The sequence below is a fragment of the Populus euphratica genome, unplaced genomic scaffold, assembly GCF_000495115.2.
Source record: "Populus euphratica unplaced genomic scaffold, PopEup_1.0 scaffold322.1, whole genome shotgun sequence".
In the NCBI taxonomy this organism is placed as follows: domain Eukaryota; kingdom Viridiplantae; phylum Streptophyta; class Magnoliopsida; order Malpighiales; family Salicaceae; genus Populus; species Populus euphratica.
The window spans coordinates 98,964-113,917 of NW_011500209.1; the positions used below are offsets into that span (position 1 = coordinate 98,964).

The window sequence follows — 14,954 nt, forward strand, 5'->3', positions numbered from 1 at the left end:
AAATAAAACATACAAAAAAATAAAAAAATAGCAAATAGTAATTATAAAAAAAAAACCCGAGATTACTTGGATCAACATGTCAAAATCACAGGTCATATTATAAAATCAAGATAACTCGGTAGAAAAAAATCAAGAAAATCATGAAATTCAATTTAGAAAAAAACCAATGTCCAAATATGAGATGAGAACAAAAAAATAAGTAAAAAAAAAAACTTGATCCCTACAGTTGTTAGCTTATGAAACCTGTGTGATAGCCATTTGATTAGAAGCACCAAATAAAAAAAAAATAAGAAGGCTAATTCTCAAAAAATAAAATATTAAAAAATAAAATTAAAAAAATTAATAATACAGCAAGATTTCAGAGAAAAAAATAACTAAAAGAAAAAAAAAAGGTGGGAGGCGTCTTTCTGGATTAACCCACTAAATCCATATGTCATGTGATGAAATCAGGACAATCTTATAAAAAGATAAATAAAGAAAACTATAAAGACTATTTTTTTCTAAAAAAATCAATGTCCAATAATGAAATCAAAAAATAAAATAAGTCCATAAAAAAAACAAGAATCTATGTTAGCTCATAAAACTCATGACCTGAGCCATTTAATTACAAGCATCAAACCTAGAAAAAAAAAAGAATTTCAAAACTTAAAAAACCAAATCTCAAAAGATAAAATTGAAAGAAAAAAACATTCAATCACAAAAAAAAAATATAAAATAGCATTCAAAATAACAAGGATCAAATTTTTAAAAAATTAAAAATAAATAAGAGGGTGGATAATTTTGAATTATAGGGCTAAATTGAAAAGAAAAATTAATTTTACAAAAGAATTAAAAAAGAAAGCACCCAAAAAATAAGGACCAAACTAAAAAAAACAAACTAAATATTTTGATTAAAGGATGAAATTAAAAATAATTAAAAGTTTATAAAAGAGATAAGAAAAAATTAAGAAAAAAAAAGAATCAGGACCAAATCTGAAAAAAATAAAAATGAAAAATCTAGAAGGATAAAATTAAAAAATAAAACAAAAAACTTACAAAAGTGCTATACACAAAAATAACAAATCAAAAGAATGAGGATTGATACTAAATATCCCTAACTAAGAGGAATATCTTGTAATTTTAATTTCCAAATGCGAATTCATGGAAGAGTAGGGAAAAAAATGCAAAAATAAAATCTCTAACAATAATCCGTCGAGAAAAACTGAACACAAGTAACTATTAGAGGAAGAGGACATTGGAGGGAATCTAATGACATGATAGAAGATAATTTTTCACTACTGCAAGAAGCCACACGCACCATCTAAGCATGACAGAACCCTTTCGCATCACTAGCACGTGGCAAATAGATTTTAAAATTTAATAATTCTTCATTAATGCAAAATATTAATTTACCTTTTTACTAATTTGCTTATAATGCAAAAACCAACAAGAAAATACAAAAATACCCCCCCAAAAAAGCCTATTTTTTTTAATTTCAGGGGTAAGTTAGTAATTGAATTATACAAAAAAAAAAAATCTTTAAAAAACCCTTAACAACCAATTATCTAATTTTTGTCTTTAAGGGTGTTAAAGGTGTTTTACTATTCTAAAAAACATGAGAAGACCTTTATACCTTCAATTAAAACATTAATGACAAATGATCATATAAGAAAGTCCATTTTACCTCTAAACTTAGCCTTTTAGGTTGATTTGATGAAGGGCAAAATTGTAAAATCATTGTTACAATTCATAGTATTTTGTGTCTATAGCTACAATATTTCTTCCATACCCTATATCTTTTTGTTAAATATTATAAACTAAAAGAGATGGTGATTTTACTATTCAACATCTTACAAATCACTATTCATTTCAATAGTGTGTTTTTGTTTTGAGTTTTCTTAATCTATATTTCTTTTCTTAATTTTATACTTTAATATTTAGTTTATTGGAGATTAAGATTCATGATTTATAATGGTTTGCTTTATACTTGGTTATCTTAGTCTCATAACCTGTGTCATGAGTTTAGTGGGTTAACTTGGTTGATTCAAGTTTTTTTTTTGCTATTTTTAATTGATATTTTTTTTTAATTTCATCATTTAACATTGAGTGGATTGAGAATTAGACTTCATAATTTATTTTGGTTTACTTTCTATGAGATTATCTCAGTCTTATTACTCGAGTAATATAATTTTTTTAATTAATATTTTTTCAATTTCATCTTTCAGCATTGAACTGATTATGAATTAGGCTTCATGATTTATTTTAGTTTACTTTTTATGAGATTATCTCAATTTTATAACTCGTGTCACATGTTTTATGGGTTAACCTATGTAAATTGATATCGTTTTATTATATCTTGTTTTTATATTGAAATGTTTTTTCAATTTTAACCTTTAGCAGTGAGTTTATTAAAAATTAAATTTTATAATTTATTTTGATTTTTGTAGGTTATGACAGTCTCATAACCTTGATCGCAAGTTTGACAGGTTAACTTAGGTGGACTCAGATTATTTTTTTTGTTTGCTTTCTATAAGGTTATTTTTATCTCATAATTTAAATCACGAGTTTGACATGTTAACTTATGTTAATTTTTTTATTGTTATTTTTAAATTTATTTTTAAAATTTTATCTTTCAATATCTGGTTGATTTAGAACTATGCTTCATTTTATTTTATTTTTGCTTTTTATAAAGCGTCATTTGGTTAATTTGGGTCATGGGTTTAACAAATTAACTCGGGTTGACTCGGGTTATTTTTTATTTCATCCTTCAACACTGAGATTTCTTATTCTGATTTACGAGTTAAATAAGTTTTTTTATTCTTTTTTTTTAAATTTTTTTCTCAATTTTATCTTTCAATATTTGATTAATTTGGAATTAAGCTTATTATTTTTTTGCTTCCTATGAAATCATTTTGGTCTCATTACCTGAATCACGAGTTTGATTGGTTAACTCGTATTGACTCGTGTTTTTTATTTTATTTTTTAATTGATATTTAAAAAAATAATAATCTATCTTTCAATATTGGATTGATTGAGAATTAAGTTTCATAATTTTTTTCATTTTCTTTCTATAAAGTTTATCCCAATAACATGGCTCGGTTTGTAAATTTGACAAGTTAACTCAAATTGTTTGTTATTTTGGTTTTTTTAATTGAATTTATTTTTTAATTTTAATTTTTAATATTGGTTTAATTAGAAATTGAGTTTCATATTTTATTATGATTTATTAACTATAAGGTTATCTCAGTCTTATAATACAGGTCGTGTATTTAACAAGTTAAACTAGATCTATCTAATATGTTTTTATCTCATTATATTTTTAAAAACATGTTGTATTAATTTTTTTTAATTAAATTATATTTTTAATAAATTTTAAAATTATTTTTAACAAGATACATCAAATTAGCTCCTATATAATTTATATTTAATTCTACCAGAGAATATGTTAGTATCATACAGATATCTTTTTATATTAAAAAAAAAAAAGAGCGCAGAGTAATACAATAGAAACTTTGAAGCAAAGACCACGGATATAGTGCAATCCCTTGGGTCCAAAACTGCTAGGACTGAAGGAGACAAGTGAACATACCTGTCATAAAAAGGCTTCCTCATTCTAGGAACCTCAATGAAAGAGAGAGAGAGAGAGGAGTAGAAGAGGTCTGGATTGGTTTTCTACTCACCGCCGGTTCCATTCAAAGAATAAATAAAGATATCATTTCCTTTTTACTCGTTGATTGAATTCTTTAACAGCCAGCTACCATTTCTTTCTTCCCACATAAAAAAGTCCATGAAAATGACCAATTGTGAATGCTTGGAGATGTAGAAAAAACCCCAGCTAATATGCAATCCAAGCCACAAAAGTCTCTTTCTTTACTTGCAAGGTAGAAATTTGAATCATGTGAACATGTTCTGATTGGCTTAATATGAAATCTATCTGTCCATTTCCACTAATGGTTTAGTGAATTTGATATCAAATTGATTAACAGAGAGAGAGAGAGAGAGTTTCTTGTGATGCCTGGAGTTCCGGATCTAACAGCAATCGGATTCGAATGCTCAAAATAAAAGTAATTAATCAGATTCTATTTCTCAGAATGGTTGATGATGTGTCACGCTTTGTCCCTTCTGATTATTGGTTTCCTGATTTGGACCGGAAGGATGGATATTATTTTCTTGGAATCCATGTTGTGTTTATCACTCCTTGTTTTAAATATTGCTGACGCATGGACCTTGACTTCGCAAGGCCATTTGTCTCTGACACAAATACAGATCCCTTCCTAAAAGAAAACAAAGGGAGAAGCTGTTGCGGTTCATAGCAAGCAATAACTGACACGACCCTAAGAACTGAGGGGGAGTTGGAATCTGAAACAGAATCAAACAAACTACCAGACATGATTCTGTCAAGCTTCTTTCGATGAATACTATAATGTGAATGACCAACTGGGTCTTCCTTGTTTTCTGGAAAAATCTAAGCAGGTGCCAGAAGTGATCAGAACTGAAGGGGTGATTGTTTTGTTTTGGTTCGGCCACTTGTGTTCGAGTGACATGGATGCTTTACCAAAAGTTTTGTATGGGTGGAGCTGGGAAGAAAACAAGCTGTTTGAGATGGCTTTGGCTGTGGTTGATGAAGAAGACCCAGATAGATGGAAGGTGGTTGCAGCCATGGTTGGAGGGAGGAAGAGTGAAGAGGATGTGCAAAAACATTATGTGATCCTTTTAGAGGATTTGCAGGGTATAGAGTCTGGTAAATTGGATCACACACTTGTTGGAGAAGCCCAGCCTTGTGTTCAGGTTGACTGCTTTCAATCTGTATGTTGGACTGATGAAGATCACAAGTATGTATTAAGCTTCAGCTTTAATTGATGAATTGGATTTGCTTTAGCTCACTTCTTTTGCTTTTAAAAATTTTCTTTTCCTGTTCTGGTTCTTCTTCCTTCTTCTTTTTGTCCGTGTTTAAGTGTTTTCATTAACATATTCTGGCTCCAATCTGATGATGCTCCATGCCTGCTGTAGATAACCAGAACAGCTTCATTTAATTCTTCTAAAAATATTTATCTTCATATCCATTCCAGGTTCTCAGGTCACTAAAACGCATTCCATTCACAGGACGAGTAATCCTCTGGCTGACATATGATAAAAAAACCCTTCTCGCTTTTAAAAGGCACCTATTTATTATCTTGAAAATTCCTTTTCATTTCCGTTCAGAATTTCAGACACTCATTTTAATCGTTTGGTCAACCATGTGAATCCAATATTGCCAGTCTGATCAATCAAGGGCCAGATAACATAGAAAATCTTTTGGTCTTTCCACTTTTTTCTACTAGGATTTTTCTGGTCTGCCTGTCATCCTTGTTTTGGTTTCTTTGACAAAATCTTTCTCAGGCCATTGAGAAAACAGTGTCCCACTAGGGCCAGCCAATTCCTCCCGAAAAATGCATCAGTTTTATACCTTTCCACTGTCTAATTATGCAGTGATTCCTAGCTGATGAATTTTTCTTTCCAGTCTAAAGAAAACGATCAATACAGCATATCTTGGTCGCGAGTAGCAATCCACTATTCCTCAGTCAACATGCACTCAACATACGGCAAGCCTTGAGGAAACTAGGTGTAAAATCACTTGTAATAAAAAAAATTAAACGTGGAGAGCACAAAGTAAATTAACGTCTTTGTCTCAATAGATTTACCATTTTAGCTTGAATAGGCTGCATGTTAGTACCAGTGATTGGAGCCAGCCTGGTATCATGATTTATTTTATTTCACACAGGTTAAAAATTCTCCTTGCCAGTAGCTTTTTGAGTTCCAACCAGAAAGAGATTTTTACTCCTTTTGTAGTTAGATTTCAGTTTGCTCAAATGTCTTATTTCTTTTGTTGTTCCTGATCTTTGCTATATCTTCGTATCCAGGTTGCTGATACGACTGGACATGGATTGATTGGTAGGGTTGGCAAACAATTCAACAGAGCAGAACTATTCCTGTTGAGCTACTGCTCAGGAAGATTGCAAGTCAGGAACATAATTGATGGTGGTAGGAGTATCAATTCTTAAGCTTTGTTCGTAGTTTGTAAGGTACAATACATATCTGTCCTTTGTAAATCAGAAGTTGCCAATGAAATGTGGATCAGAACTGTTAATCTTCCAATCTTTGCTTCCATTTTCTTTCCTTTTCCTTTTTTGAATTCCACGTCTTAGCCCGACAGTCAACCATCCCACCTGTTCTTTTGCTGTTTATTACCAATGGTTGAAGTGCTTAGGATTTCACAAACTGGCCAGAACCATCTTGGACTTGTCTCATGTTGACCACCTGAGGCAGCACAATGTGATCAAGATGTCAGACTAAAGAAATGTTGTTAGGATTCCATACACCACACCGATTTTTGTTTATCACCAAGTCTAGTTTATGAAGAAAGCGAGGAGCTTGTGAAATAAATATTCCGAAAAGTACAATGTGCTCTGCACATTAAGCAGCCATGTGCAAGGGGAACGAACTAGGTCCAAAAAAGCGAACGGTTGACATCCCTGCATTTGTCGCAGCACAATGTTATGTTGAAACAAAAGTACACAGTGAGAGCATGAAAATTGTTCTGTTACAATGCCATTGAGGCCCCCGATAGTCATGGTAAAACTTGAAATTACAATCCTTTCGAGGAAATAGAAAGTAAAATATGATGGTTTGTCTAGTTGATGTTCTTCAAGGAAGACGATACCAACATCACGATCATCAGATTATCATTAGGTTACAGGGAATTCTCGCCTGTATTGAGAAGTTGATTCTAAGCTTTTTAGTGTCCAAACATAGATCTCCATTGCTATTGATCAATGCCTTGGTTTTTCCTGGCAGCTCATGGCAACGTTTTGATCTATAATGTTACAAGGGCAAGCAGAAAATGGGAATAGACAATCCAACCCCATCGCCGCCCCGCCCCCCGCGCTTCTTTGTTTTTCCTCTCAAGCTTCATGCTTAGAGGAGCTGCTGTCTTCAAAGGACGTCTGTCCCTGGAAAATTGTTCTGACTGCAGCAAGTGACCATATTCATATCCTCATGGACGAATTTGCCATCGGCCAAAGATAACAACAAACTTTGCATTATCTCAGTGATTCAAATACATAAAAGAAGGAACCACATGATACTCTATGCTTATGATATATAAACTCGTCAAAATGTAGCAGCTTCATCTGCCTGGAGACTCAAAATTTGATATCACCATTGATTTGCTGTTTGAAGGTAAACAAAGAAGGAATAGCTGTACAAATCTGTCCCTATCAATGAAGCCTCTGATGGTGCTGAGCTCACGGTGGAAGCGAAAAACGCTTCCTAGAAACATTTGTTATTTCAATCATAAGGATTATTTTCTCTGCCGAAAGAGTAGGGCTAAAAAGAGAAACAAATAAATAGCATTTAATACAATGATGTCATAAATCACTAATGGTCAGTGCTAGGACGATTTTTTTTCTTCTTGTTGAATAAAGTGCAGCTGCTGCTACTATATATCGCTTATCACAGTTCTAAATAAAGTGACAGAAAAAAAGAAGTTAATGGAAACAAAAGAAGGGAGGAGAAAAAGAAGAGCCACAAGCCAGGGAAGAGGCAGTGCATGGGTAGAGCCAAAACAGGTACTTCTGTTAGTAGCTCCATCCATGCTCTGCCTGTTCCCCGTCTTCACCTGTCTCTTTCTACTCCCTCTCCCCACGATCACTGTTTACGTACCTTCACCTTTCACCATGCCAGCTACTCCCACCAAAATTAACCTCTCAAAGCCTCAGCCTTCTCCTTGAAAAAAAAAGGCTTACAACAAAGTTTTGGAACACGCTTCCCCTTGGGTGATTTGGGATCATGCTGTCCACGGGGCTTTTATAAGTCAACAAGGCAAAGCATTATAGTACAGACATGTCCTACCAGTTCTACTTGGACTAGCTAACCCTGTACTGCCTCCTTTCAGTACTAATCAGATTAGGGTTTCAAGGGCATTTTTTAAAGTGTACTGCGTACTGCACTCTTTTTTGTACTTGTGAAGCTCAAGTCATTAACAAAAGTAATTAAATAATTCTTAATTATACTGATTGCCAAATGCAATTATTATTATTTTAAAAATAAATAAAAAATGCAACGCTTTACTATCTTCTTTATACAAATTCCGCAGTCATATTCATAAACTATTACTTTATAGGGGACTTCATTGAAAATATTAATAGAGTTAATTCTAACAACCGAAATCTCCAAGATCCTTCACTGGTGAACAGATATTTGATTTTATAAAACTGAAATTAGGTCCACGAAGATAACCATGTCATGTGCAGGTTGCAGACTCGTCGTCCTGCCAATGGAGTAAAATGTAGATTCTGATTTGCTCCCACGGAAACCAGAAGGCAGAAACAACATGGATTTACCATCGAAATCAAGTGAGCAGAACAAATGCCACACTAAAATTAAAGCATTGCATAATCCGATACAAACCCTTAAAAGTCACACTTGCATCAGAGTACAACCTCCTTTCCCATCTAACCTATCCCTAAAACTAAACAGGCAGCCTGATATCGATCTATCTGACATGTGCTTAATGAATTTAAGGTACAGCTCTAGATAACGTGATGCATCTAATAGGCCACATTGCATGATACTTTATTGTGGCCTTCTCCTTTGCACCTGCTGCAATGCAGTGGCCTTTTAACCACTCCTCTTGACCGAATTCTTCTCTTTTTGGGAGAGCCAGAGATTCGACGAAGAGGGGAAGGAAGTACCTGAACCTCTGACAAATCTTGAGGAGCAGGCTTATCCACTGTTGGAACAGGCTTTATTGATTCAGAATATGTTAAGCGATAAGCTTCAGTTGTATAAAATTTGAAGCAGTAATCATATACATCCCTACCAATGTGTTGAAGCACCGCCACAGCATGCGAACACGTGAAACCATTAAGTTGCCATTCCCTGCAACTGCAGTCCCAGGCATCTATGTTAACAACATTAACTGCACCCAAAAAATCTTGCACCTCGAAAGTGTTACTGGGTGAAAACATAACTTGAAGCGACTGTGCCTTGAGAATCTCTTTCTGCAATTTATCCTCCACAGATGGAGTTAATCTTGTAAGCCACTGTTCTGAATCCACCTTTCGAGTGTAAATTAGCTCCATCAATTTATGGCGAATGGTATCAATAATCTTCGTTACTGGTAATGCCGTGAGCTCCTTTAACCAACTATAAAATGACTCAGCAATGGCTGATGTTATATGGTTGTACCTTGCACCTTCAAAAAATGAGTTTGCCCAGTGCACGGGCTCACTTTGCAAAATCCAATCATAAGCTTCAGGTGAAATACTCTTGATGCTTTCGATGCACTTTCTAAATGCATCAAGTGTAGGAGCATATGCAGCATCATAAAGATGTCCAACGATGACACCAATAATTTCATGAATGCATGGACCCTTAAGATCCCTCTTCAACTCTTCTGCCAGATACCTAAGGCAATAAGCATGGTAAGAATTCTCAAAAACCACAGAAATTGACTGTCCTAGTGCCATCTGTCTATCCGCCACAAATGTTATTGGCTGAAGTGTCGGAAGTGCAGATTTCAATTGTACCAAAAACCAATGCCAGTTATCACCATTCACCACATCCACAATAGCAAAAGCAACAGGGAAAATACCATAATTTCCATCCACTGCTGCTGCAGTCAGCAATTCTGACTGATATTTTGATTGCAGGCTCATAGTATCAAGGAAAAGCAAGGGGCGACAACCACTCTGAAAACCATGTAGTGAAGCATGAAAGGCAACAAATAGACGATGAAAACTCAGGTCCTCCCTGGTGTTAAGAGAGATAGCAGTACCCGGATTTGTCTCTACAATCTTCTCACACAACCATGGCAATTGATTGTAGGCCTCTCTGTATGAACCCTGAATCTCCTCTGTGGCAGCCTCCATCCAACGTCGAACCTGTGAATATCTCAATTCAATTCCAAATTCCTGCTGAATTTGATTAGCAATTTCCTTGGGTTTGACATTAGGACTATCATGCAACTTTTCTTTGACAATACCTTCCACTACTTTCTTTGAGGCTCGAGGATGACTATCTGTACCGGTACCAGCTCCACATGTATGGATTTCATTCAGCCTCTTAATTCGGAATAAGTGTGTGGTAGACAACCTTGATGCAAAAATCCTCCAAGGGCAGCCATCAACACTACACTTAACACTTACACGCATACTATCATTTTTCTTAAACTTGACTGTGAATCCCTGAGCAATTGAATACTTGCGTAAAGCATCACGGACTTCACGGACATTATTAAACTGCTGGTGAAGACCAGTTATGCAATTCTCCCATAACTTAACACGTTTCAGCTGTCCAACACTCTCAATTTCACCAGCAGCTGCAGCCAAGGTGTTGAATCGCCCAGCATTCTCAGAAGCAGGAGCAGAAGCAAGAAAAGCAGGAGCAGGAGCGGGAGCGGGAGCAGCGGCAACAGGTGTAACATTGAGAGGGGTCTCTTGTTGGACCAATCTCTTCTTGCTGGCCCTGCAAGACCAATAATGCATTAACATGAAATAAAATACAAGTATGACAATTACATCAGTTTGGAAACAATTATATCCACATGGTCAGCTACATCTCATTACAGCTCAAATCAGAGATCAGACCCTTGCCAACATTTTAAGATTACCATCAGAAGCCAGGCGATCCATTCAACAGAGGAAAGCAACATAAACCTTCCTCTTCCACATTTTAAGAAGATATGCAAATTACCTTTTACGTGGAGTTGTAATCAGGGCTCCAGTTGTACTAGGCTTAAATGAGGCTAAAGCTGTTGAGTTCTCATTCTTAATGACAAAAACATCCACAGTCACCGAGTTTCCATGAAAATCAAGGAATCGTTGAAGGTCTTTGTCACTTGAAATCGTGATCAGAGTCCGCATGTTATTGGGAAGAAAGTACTTGATGGTCATTGAATCAGCTCCATACTTCCACATATCAGCCATCTCCGACCTCAAATCATCAAATTTAGTCTCACGACTTACACTAATAGCATGAGCATCTCCACCAACATATGACAAGGAACCATCACTAGCAGTGGTAAACTTCCCACCAGATTGACATATCACAATAGGGTTACTCATCACTTTTTTCCAATTCTTTGCCGCAAGTGTCAATTATCGAATTCAACAAGACCAAAGCAAATAATCTGTCCAGAAAAGAATTAAAAAATAAATTAATTAATCAATGGAAATACAGTTCTAAACAAGACATAGCTAGCTGTAACAAATTATAAAATTTGAAATACACAAATCTTGACAATTGACATCCTTTGTACGCAGTCACAGGACTATTCAGCAGGTTCAAACAGTAAGCATGTTAAGCAACTGTTAATTATAAAAAAAAAAAAAAGCTTTCTTTCTTGCAAATTATGAAATAAAAAAAATTGAACGCAGGAGCGAACCTGAATTCAACATATGACAACAATGTAGCACGAAAATAAAATAACTTTGATAGAAAAACAATCAAAAGAAAAGAGAGGGAATCAAACTGACCCAGGTGCTGAAATTGCAAGACAAGGCCAAAACACTAGCTTTTACTCCATTGAAGAAGAACAAAGAAACCCTAGATTTAAGATTGGGGGGGGGGGATTTCGGGTTTGAATTACGGTGGGTTTTGATGGTGAAGGAGGTGAATTGAAATAAAATTGTGGTTTTGGATTGATTGGAAATTTCGAGGTTAGGTTTTGGACTTTTAGGGATATCTCCTCTCTCTCTCTCTCTGTCAAAATTCTCAAAACTACCGAGAGTTGGATGAAAACGCAAATTCCCAGAAAAAAGAGTGGCTGACCTATATAAAAAAAGACAAATTCACTCCTCGTTTTCATTGTTCTTGGGCTCTTAATGTGGGCCTATTGTCGGTTTACTCGGCTGGAGAGTGCAATCTCAGAGTTGAGCCGTGTAATCTAATTGTAGGCCTTATTGAATGCAGATCGGTCAGGACTTCTTGTTCCACTCACATTCTAGATGCAATAATTTAGGCCATGCCATTCTCAATTCGGCAAAAATAATTCCTTAACGTGTCAGCCCATACTAATTATGCAGCCACACATGAAATTTACAATCTACTGCAGTGCTGTTTGTTAAGGAGATTATGTCTGTGTTTTGTTTGAAATATAGATATAATATGTTTAATAATAAAAAAATATAGGTAATTATTCATGGATCCCATGAAATTTTGCGTTTGAAACGCATGAAAAAAAAAAAAAAAAACAGTAGGAGCTGTTTCTTGCACGAATGAAAACGCTAAACCATCCTATATGGTTTAGTTAACGGCGTAGCATGTATTTATTGTTCACGTAAAAAAAAGTAGAGGCATGCTCCATTATTCTGGTCAAATTAAATCTAATTTAAAGTTTAAAATGTATTGAACTGAATCTGATCTAGTAAAATAAAAAATTATTTTTATTTTTTAATTGTATTTTATTCAAAAAACTAATACTTAACATTATTCAATGATACTATATAAATTAAATGGAGAGTGCTTGAATACGTGATATTTGTATAATTTGATCATAATCCCAAATTATAAATAGTTTAATGGAGCAATAAAAAATATTTTATATAAAAAATTATTTATTTCATGATATAATAGGAATAGTTAAATCTAAAATATTTAAATTAAAAATTATTAATATTAATATATATTTTTAAAAATTATTTTATAACCTCAATTTCAAAAGTATAAATATCAACTCAACCTCAACTAAAAATAGTTTTTAAAAAACAACTTTTTTAAACCAGAACAACAAAAACTACCACAATATCAAACAGACTTTACATAGGTGGTCAGGGGTATGTCGTGGACGGATTAAACTTTTTTTAATATAAAAAACATTCAAATGATGTTATTTTAAAAAATAAAAATAAAAAATAAAAAAATCAAGTTATTGAATTGAATAAGTTTAATATGTTAGGTTAATTTAATAACATGATTAAAAAAATAAAAATAAATAAAACAATTTTTTTACAATAATTAACTATAAAAATAAGTTATCAATGTCAAACTCGAGAATACAATAAATAAAAAAATATTGAAAACTCACCGTCGCTTTACAATGGACATCACCTTATTATTAGAAGAGTTCACCAAAATGATATTAACACCAATACAAAAAATTGCATGATAATACCAAGAGAAGCCACATGTGTGGTCACAATAATGACCCTGAAAACAAACCAAGTAAAATATCTTAAAGTGAATATCTTATATTCATATTTAATTAATTAATTTTATTTTATTCAAAAACAAAAAAAAATTAAAAAATTAAATTTAATAAAAAACAATAAATAAAAAAACTCAAGATAAACCATGTCAATTTCAAAATTAGTGAAAAATCTTATAAAAACAAACAAATAACAATAATTAATCTCAATTCCAAATTAAATAAATGTAAAAGGATGAAACTAGAAAAAAAAAAAGAAGAAGCTTAAGAAAAAGAGAAAAATAACACAAAGCAAAACCGAACAAATCTTCTAAGTTTGGGTTAATTTTTCAAACTCATAACCCATGGAATCCTATAATTATTCAAAAAGCTCAATTTCCAATCAATTTAAAATTGAAAGATGAAACTTAAAAAAAATATCAATTTAAAAAAAGCTTTTAAAGTAAAAAAAATAACAATAAAAAAAATAGGGATTAAATTTGATTAAAAAAACTTGAAGGAGGATGAAATTTTAAAAAAATATTTTTAAAAATTATCTAAAATGAAACAAATAGTAATCAAAAGAATAAAGACCAAATATGATATGAAAAAGTGGTGATGAAATTGAAAAAAATCTAATTTTATAAATTATTTCAAGTAAAACAAATAATAATCAAAATAACTTAATTAAATATGAAAGAAAAACAAATTGAAGGATTGTTATGAAACATTAAAGGATCAAATATGAGGAAAAAAAAGAAAAGAAAAAAAAAAGGTTATTAGCGCCAAACTAAAGGTTTGTTGACAACACATGCCTCCCAAGAATGGAGAGTCGTTAAGACAATTCTAACATTGTTCTGGAAGCCATTTTTTTTTACCATTAAAAGATATAAAAGACATGCTTGAAGAACAAGACCACAACCCACATACTGATACTTGTAATACATGTGTTAACTAATTTTTTAATAATATTTATATTTAATAAAATATAAAACTACCCCTAATCAACTTAATTATAATAAAAAAAATCATGATAAAAATACAAAAAAAAAAACCCTTCAATGTCAATTAATGAAATTTCACGTTTAAGTGTATTAGCAATGTTACTGTGATTTGAAAAGGTAAAAATATTAAAACACCCCTAAACTCCAATTAATTAAATCTTATTTTTAATAATAATTTAATAATTTTACTGTATTGAAAAGGTTAAAAGGATTTATATACTTCTAATTAATCTGACAATAATTAATGAACCTTATAAAAAAAATTATTCTCCTCCCAATAGCCATAGTCAATCCAAGGTTTTTTTTTTTGTCCCAAGGGCAGGATTGAAATTTTATTGAAAGCAAAATAATATATATCTGTGTATACAATCAAATACAGAGCCTCTTGATTTTATTATTTTATTATTTTTATGTTTTTGTTTTAAGCGTAGCATGTATTTATTGTTGACGTAAAAAGGTAGAGGCATGCTCCATTATTCTCTCAAATCAAATCCAATTTAAAATTTAAAATATATTGAACTGAATCTTATCTAGTATAATTATATTTTATTTTAAAAATTAATATTTAATATTATTTAATAATATTATATAAATTAAATAGAGAGCGCTTGAACACGTGACATTTGCAGAATTTAATAATAATCTTAAATTGTAAATAGTTTAATGGAGCAATAAAAAATATTTTATATAAAAAATTATTTATTTCATGATATAATAGGAATAGTTAAATCTAAAATATTTAAATTAAAAATTATTAATATTAATATATTTTTTTTAAAATTATTTTATAACCTCAATTTCAAAAG

The 14,954-nt window shown here is 32.2% G+C and overlaps 2 protein-coding genes across 2 annotated transcripts; one reads left to right on the forward strand and one right to left on the reverse strand.

Moving 5' to 3' along the window:
- Nucleotides 1-4,102: 4,102 nt before the first annotated feature.
- On the forward strand, nucleotides 4,103-7,501 carry LOC105112076 (protein RADIALIS-like 4). The gene is made up of 2 exons (XM_011007646.1): nucleotides 4,103-4,811; nucleotides 5,880-7,501. The coding sequence occupies exons 1-2, from the start codon at nucleotides 4,522-4,524 to the stop codon at nucleotides 5,905-5,907; spliced, it is 318 nt and encodes a 105-aa protein (XP_011005948.1). The 5' UTR covers nucleotides 4,103-4,521; the 3' UTR covers nucleotides 5,908-7,501.
- An 854-nt stretch (nucleotides 7,502-8,355) lies between these two features.
- Nucleotides 8,356-11,776, reverse strand: LOC105112077 (uncharacterized). The gene is made up of 3 exons (XM_011007647.1): nucleotides 11,496-11,776; nucleotides 10,714-11,149; nucleotides 8,356-10,485 (listed from the first exon to the last, which is right to left on the reverse strand). The coding sequence occupies exons 2-3, from the start codon at nucleotides 11,082-11,084 to the stop codon at nucleotides 8,568-8,570; spliced, it is 2,289 nt and encodes a 762-aa protein (XP_011005949.1). The 5' UTR covers nucleotides 11,085-11,149; nucleotides 11,496-11,776; the 3' UTR covers nucleotides 8,356-8,567.
- Between the last annotated feature and the right edge of the window lie 3,178 nt (nucleotides 11,777-14,954).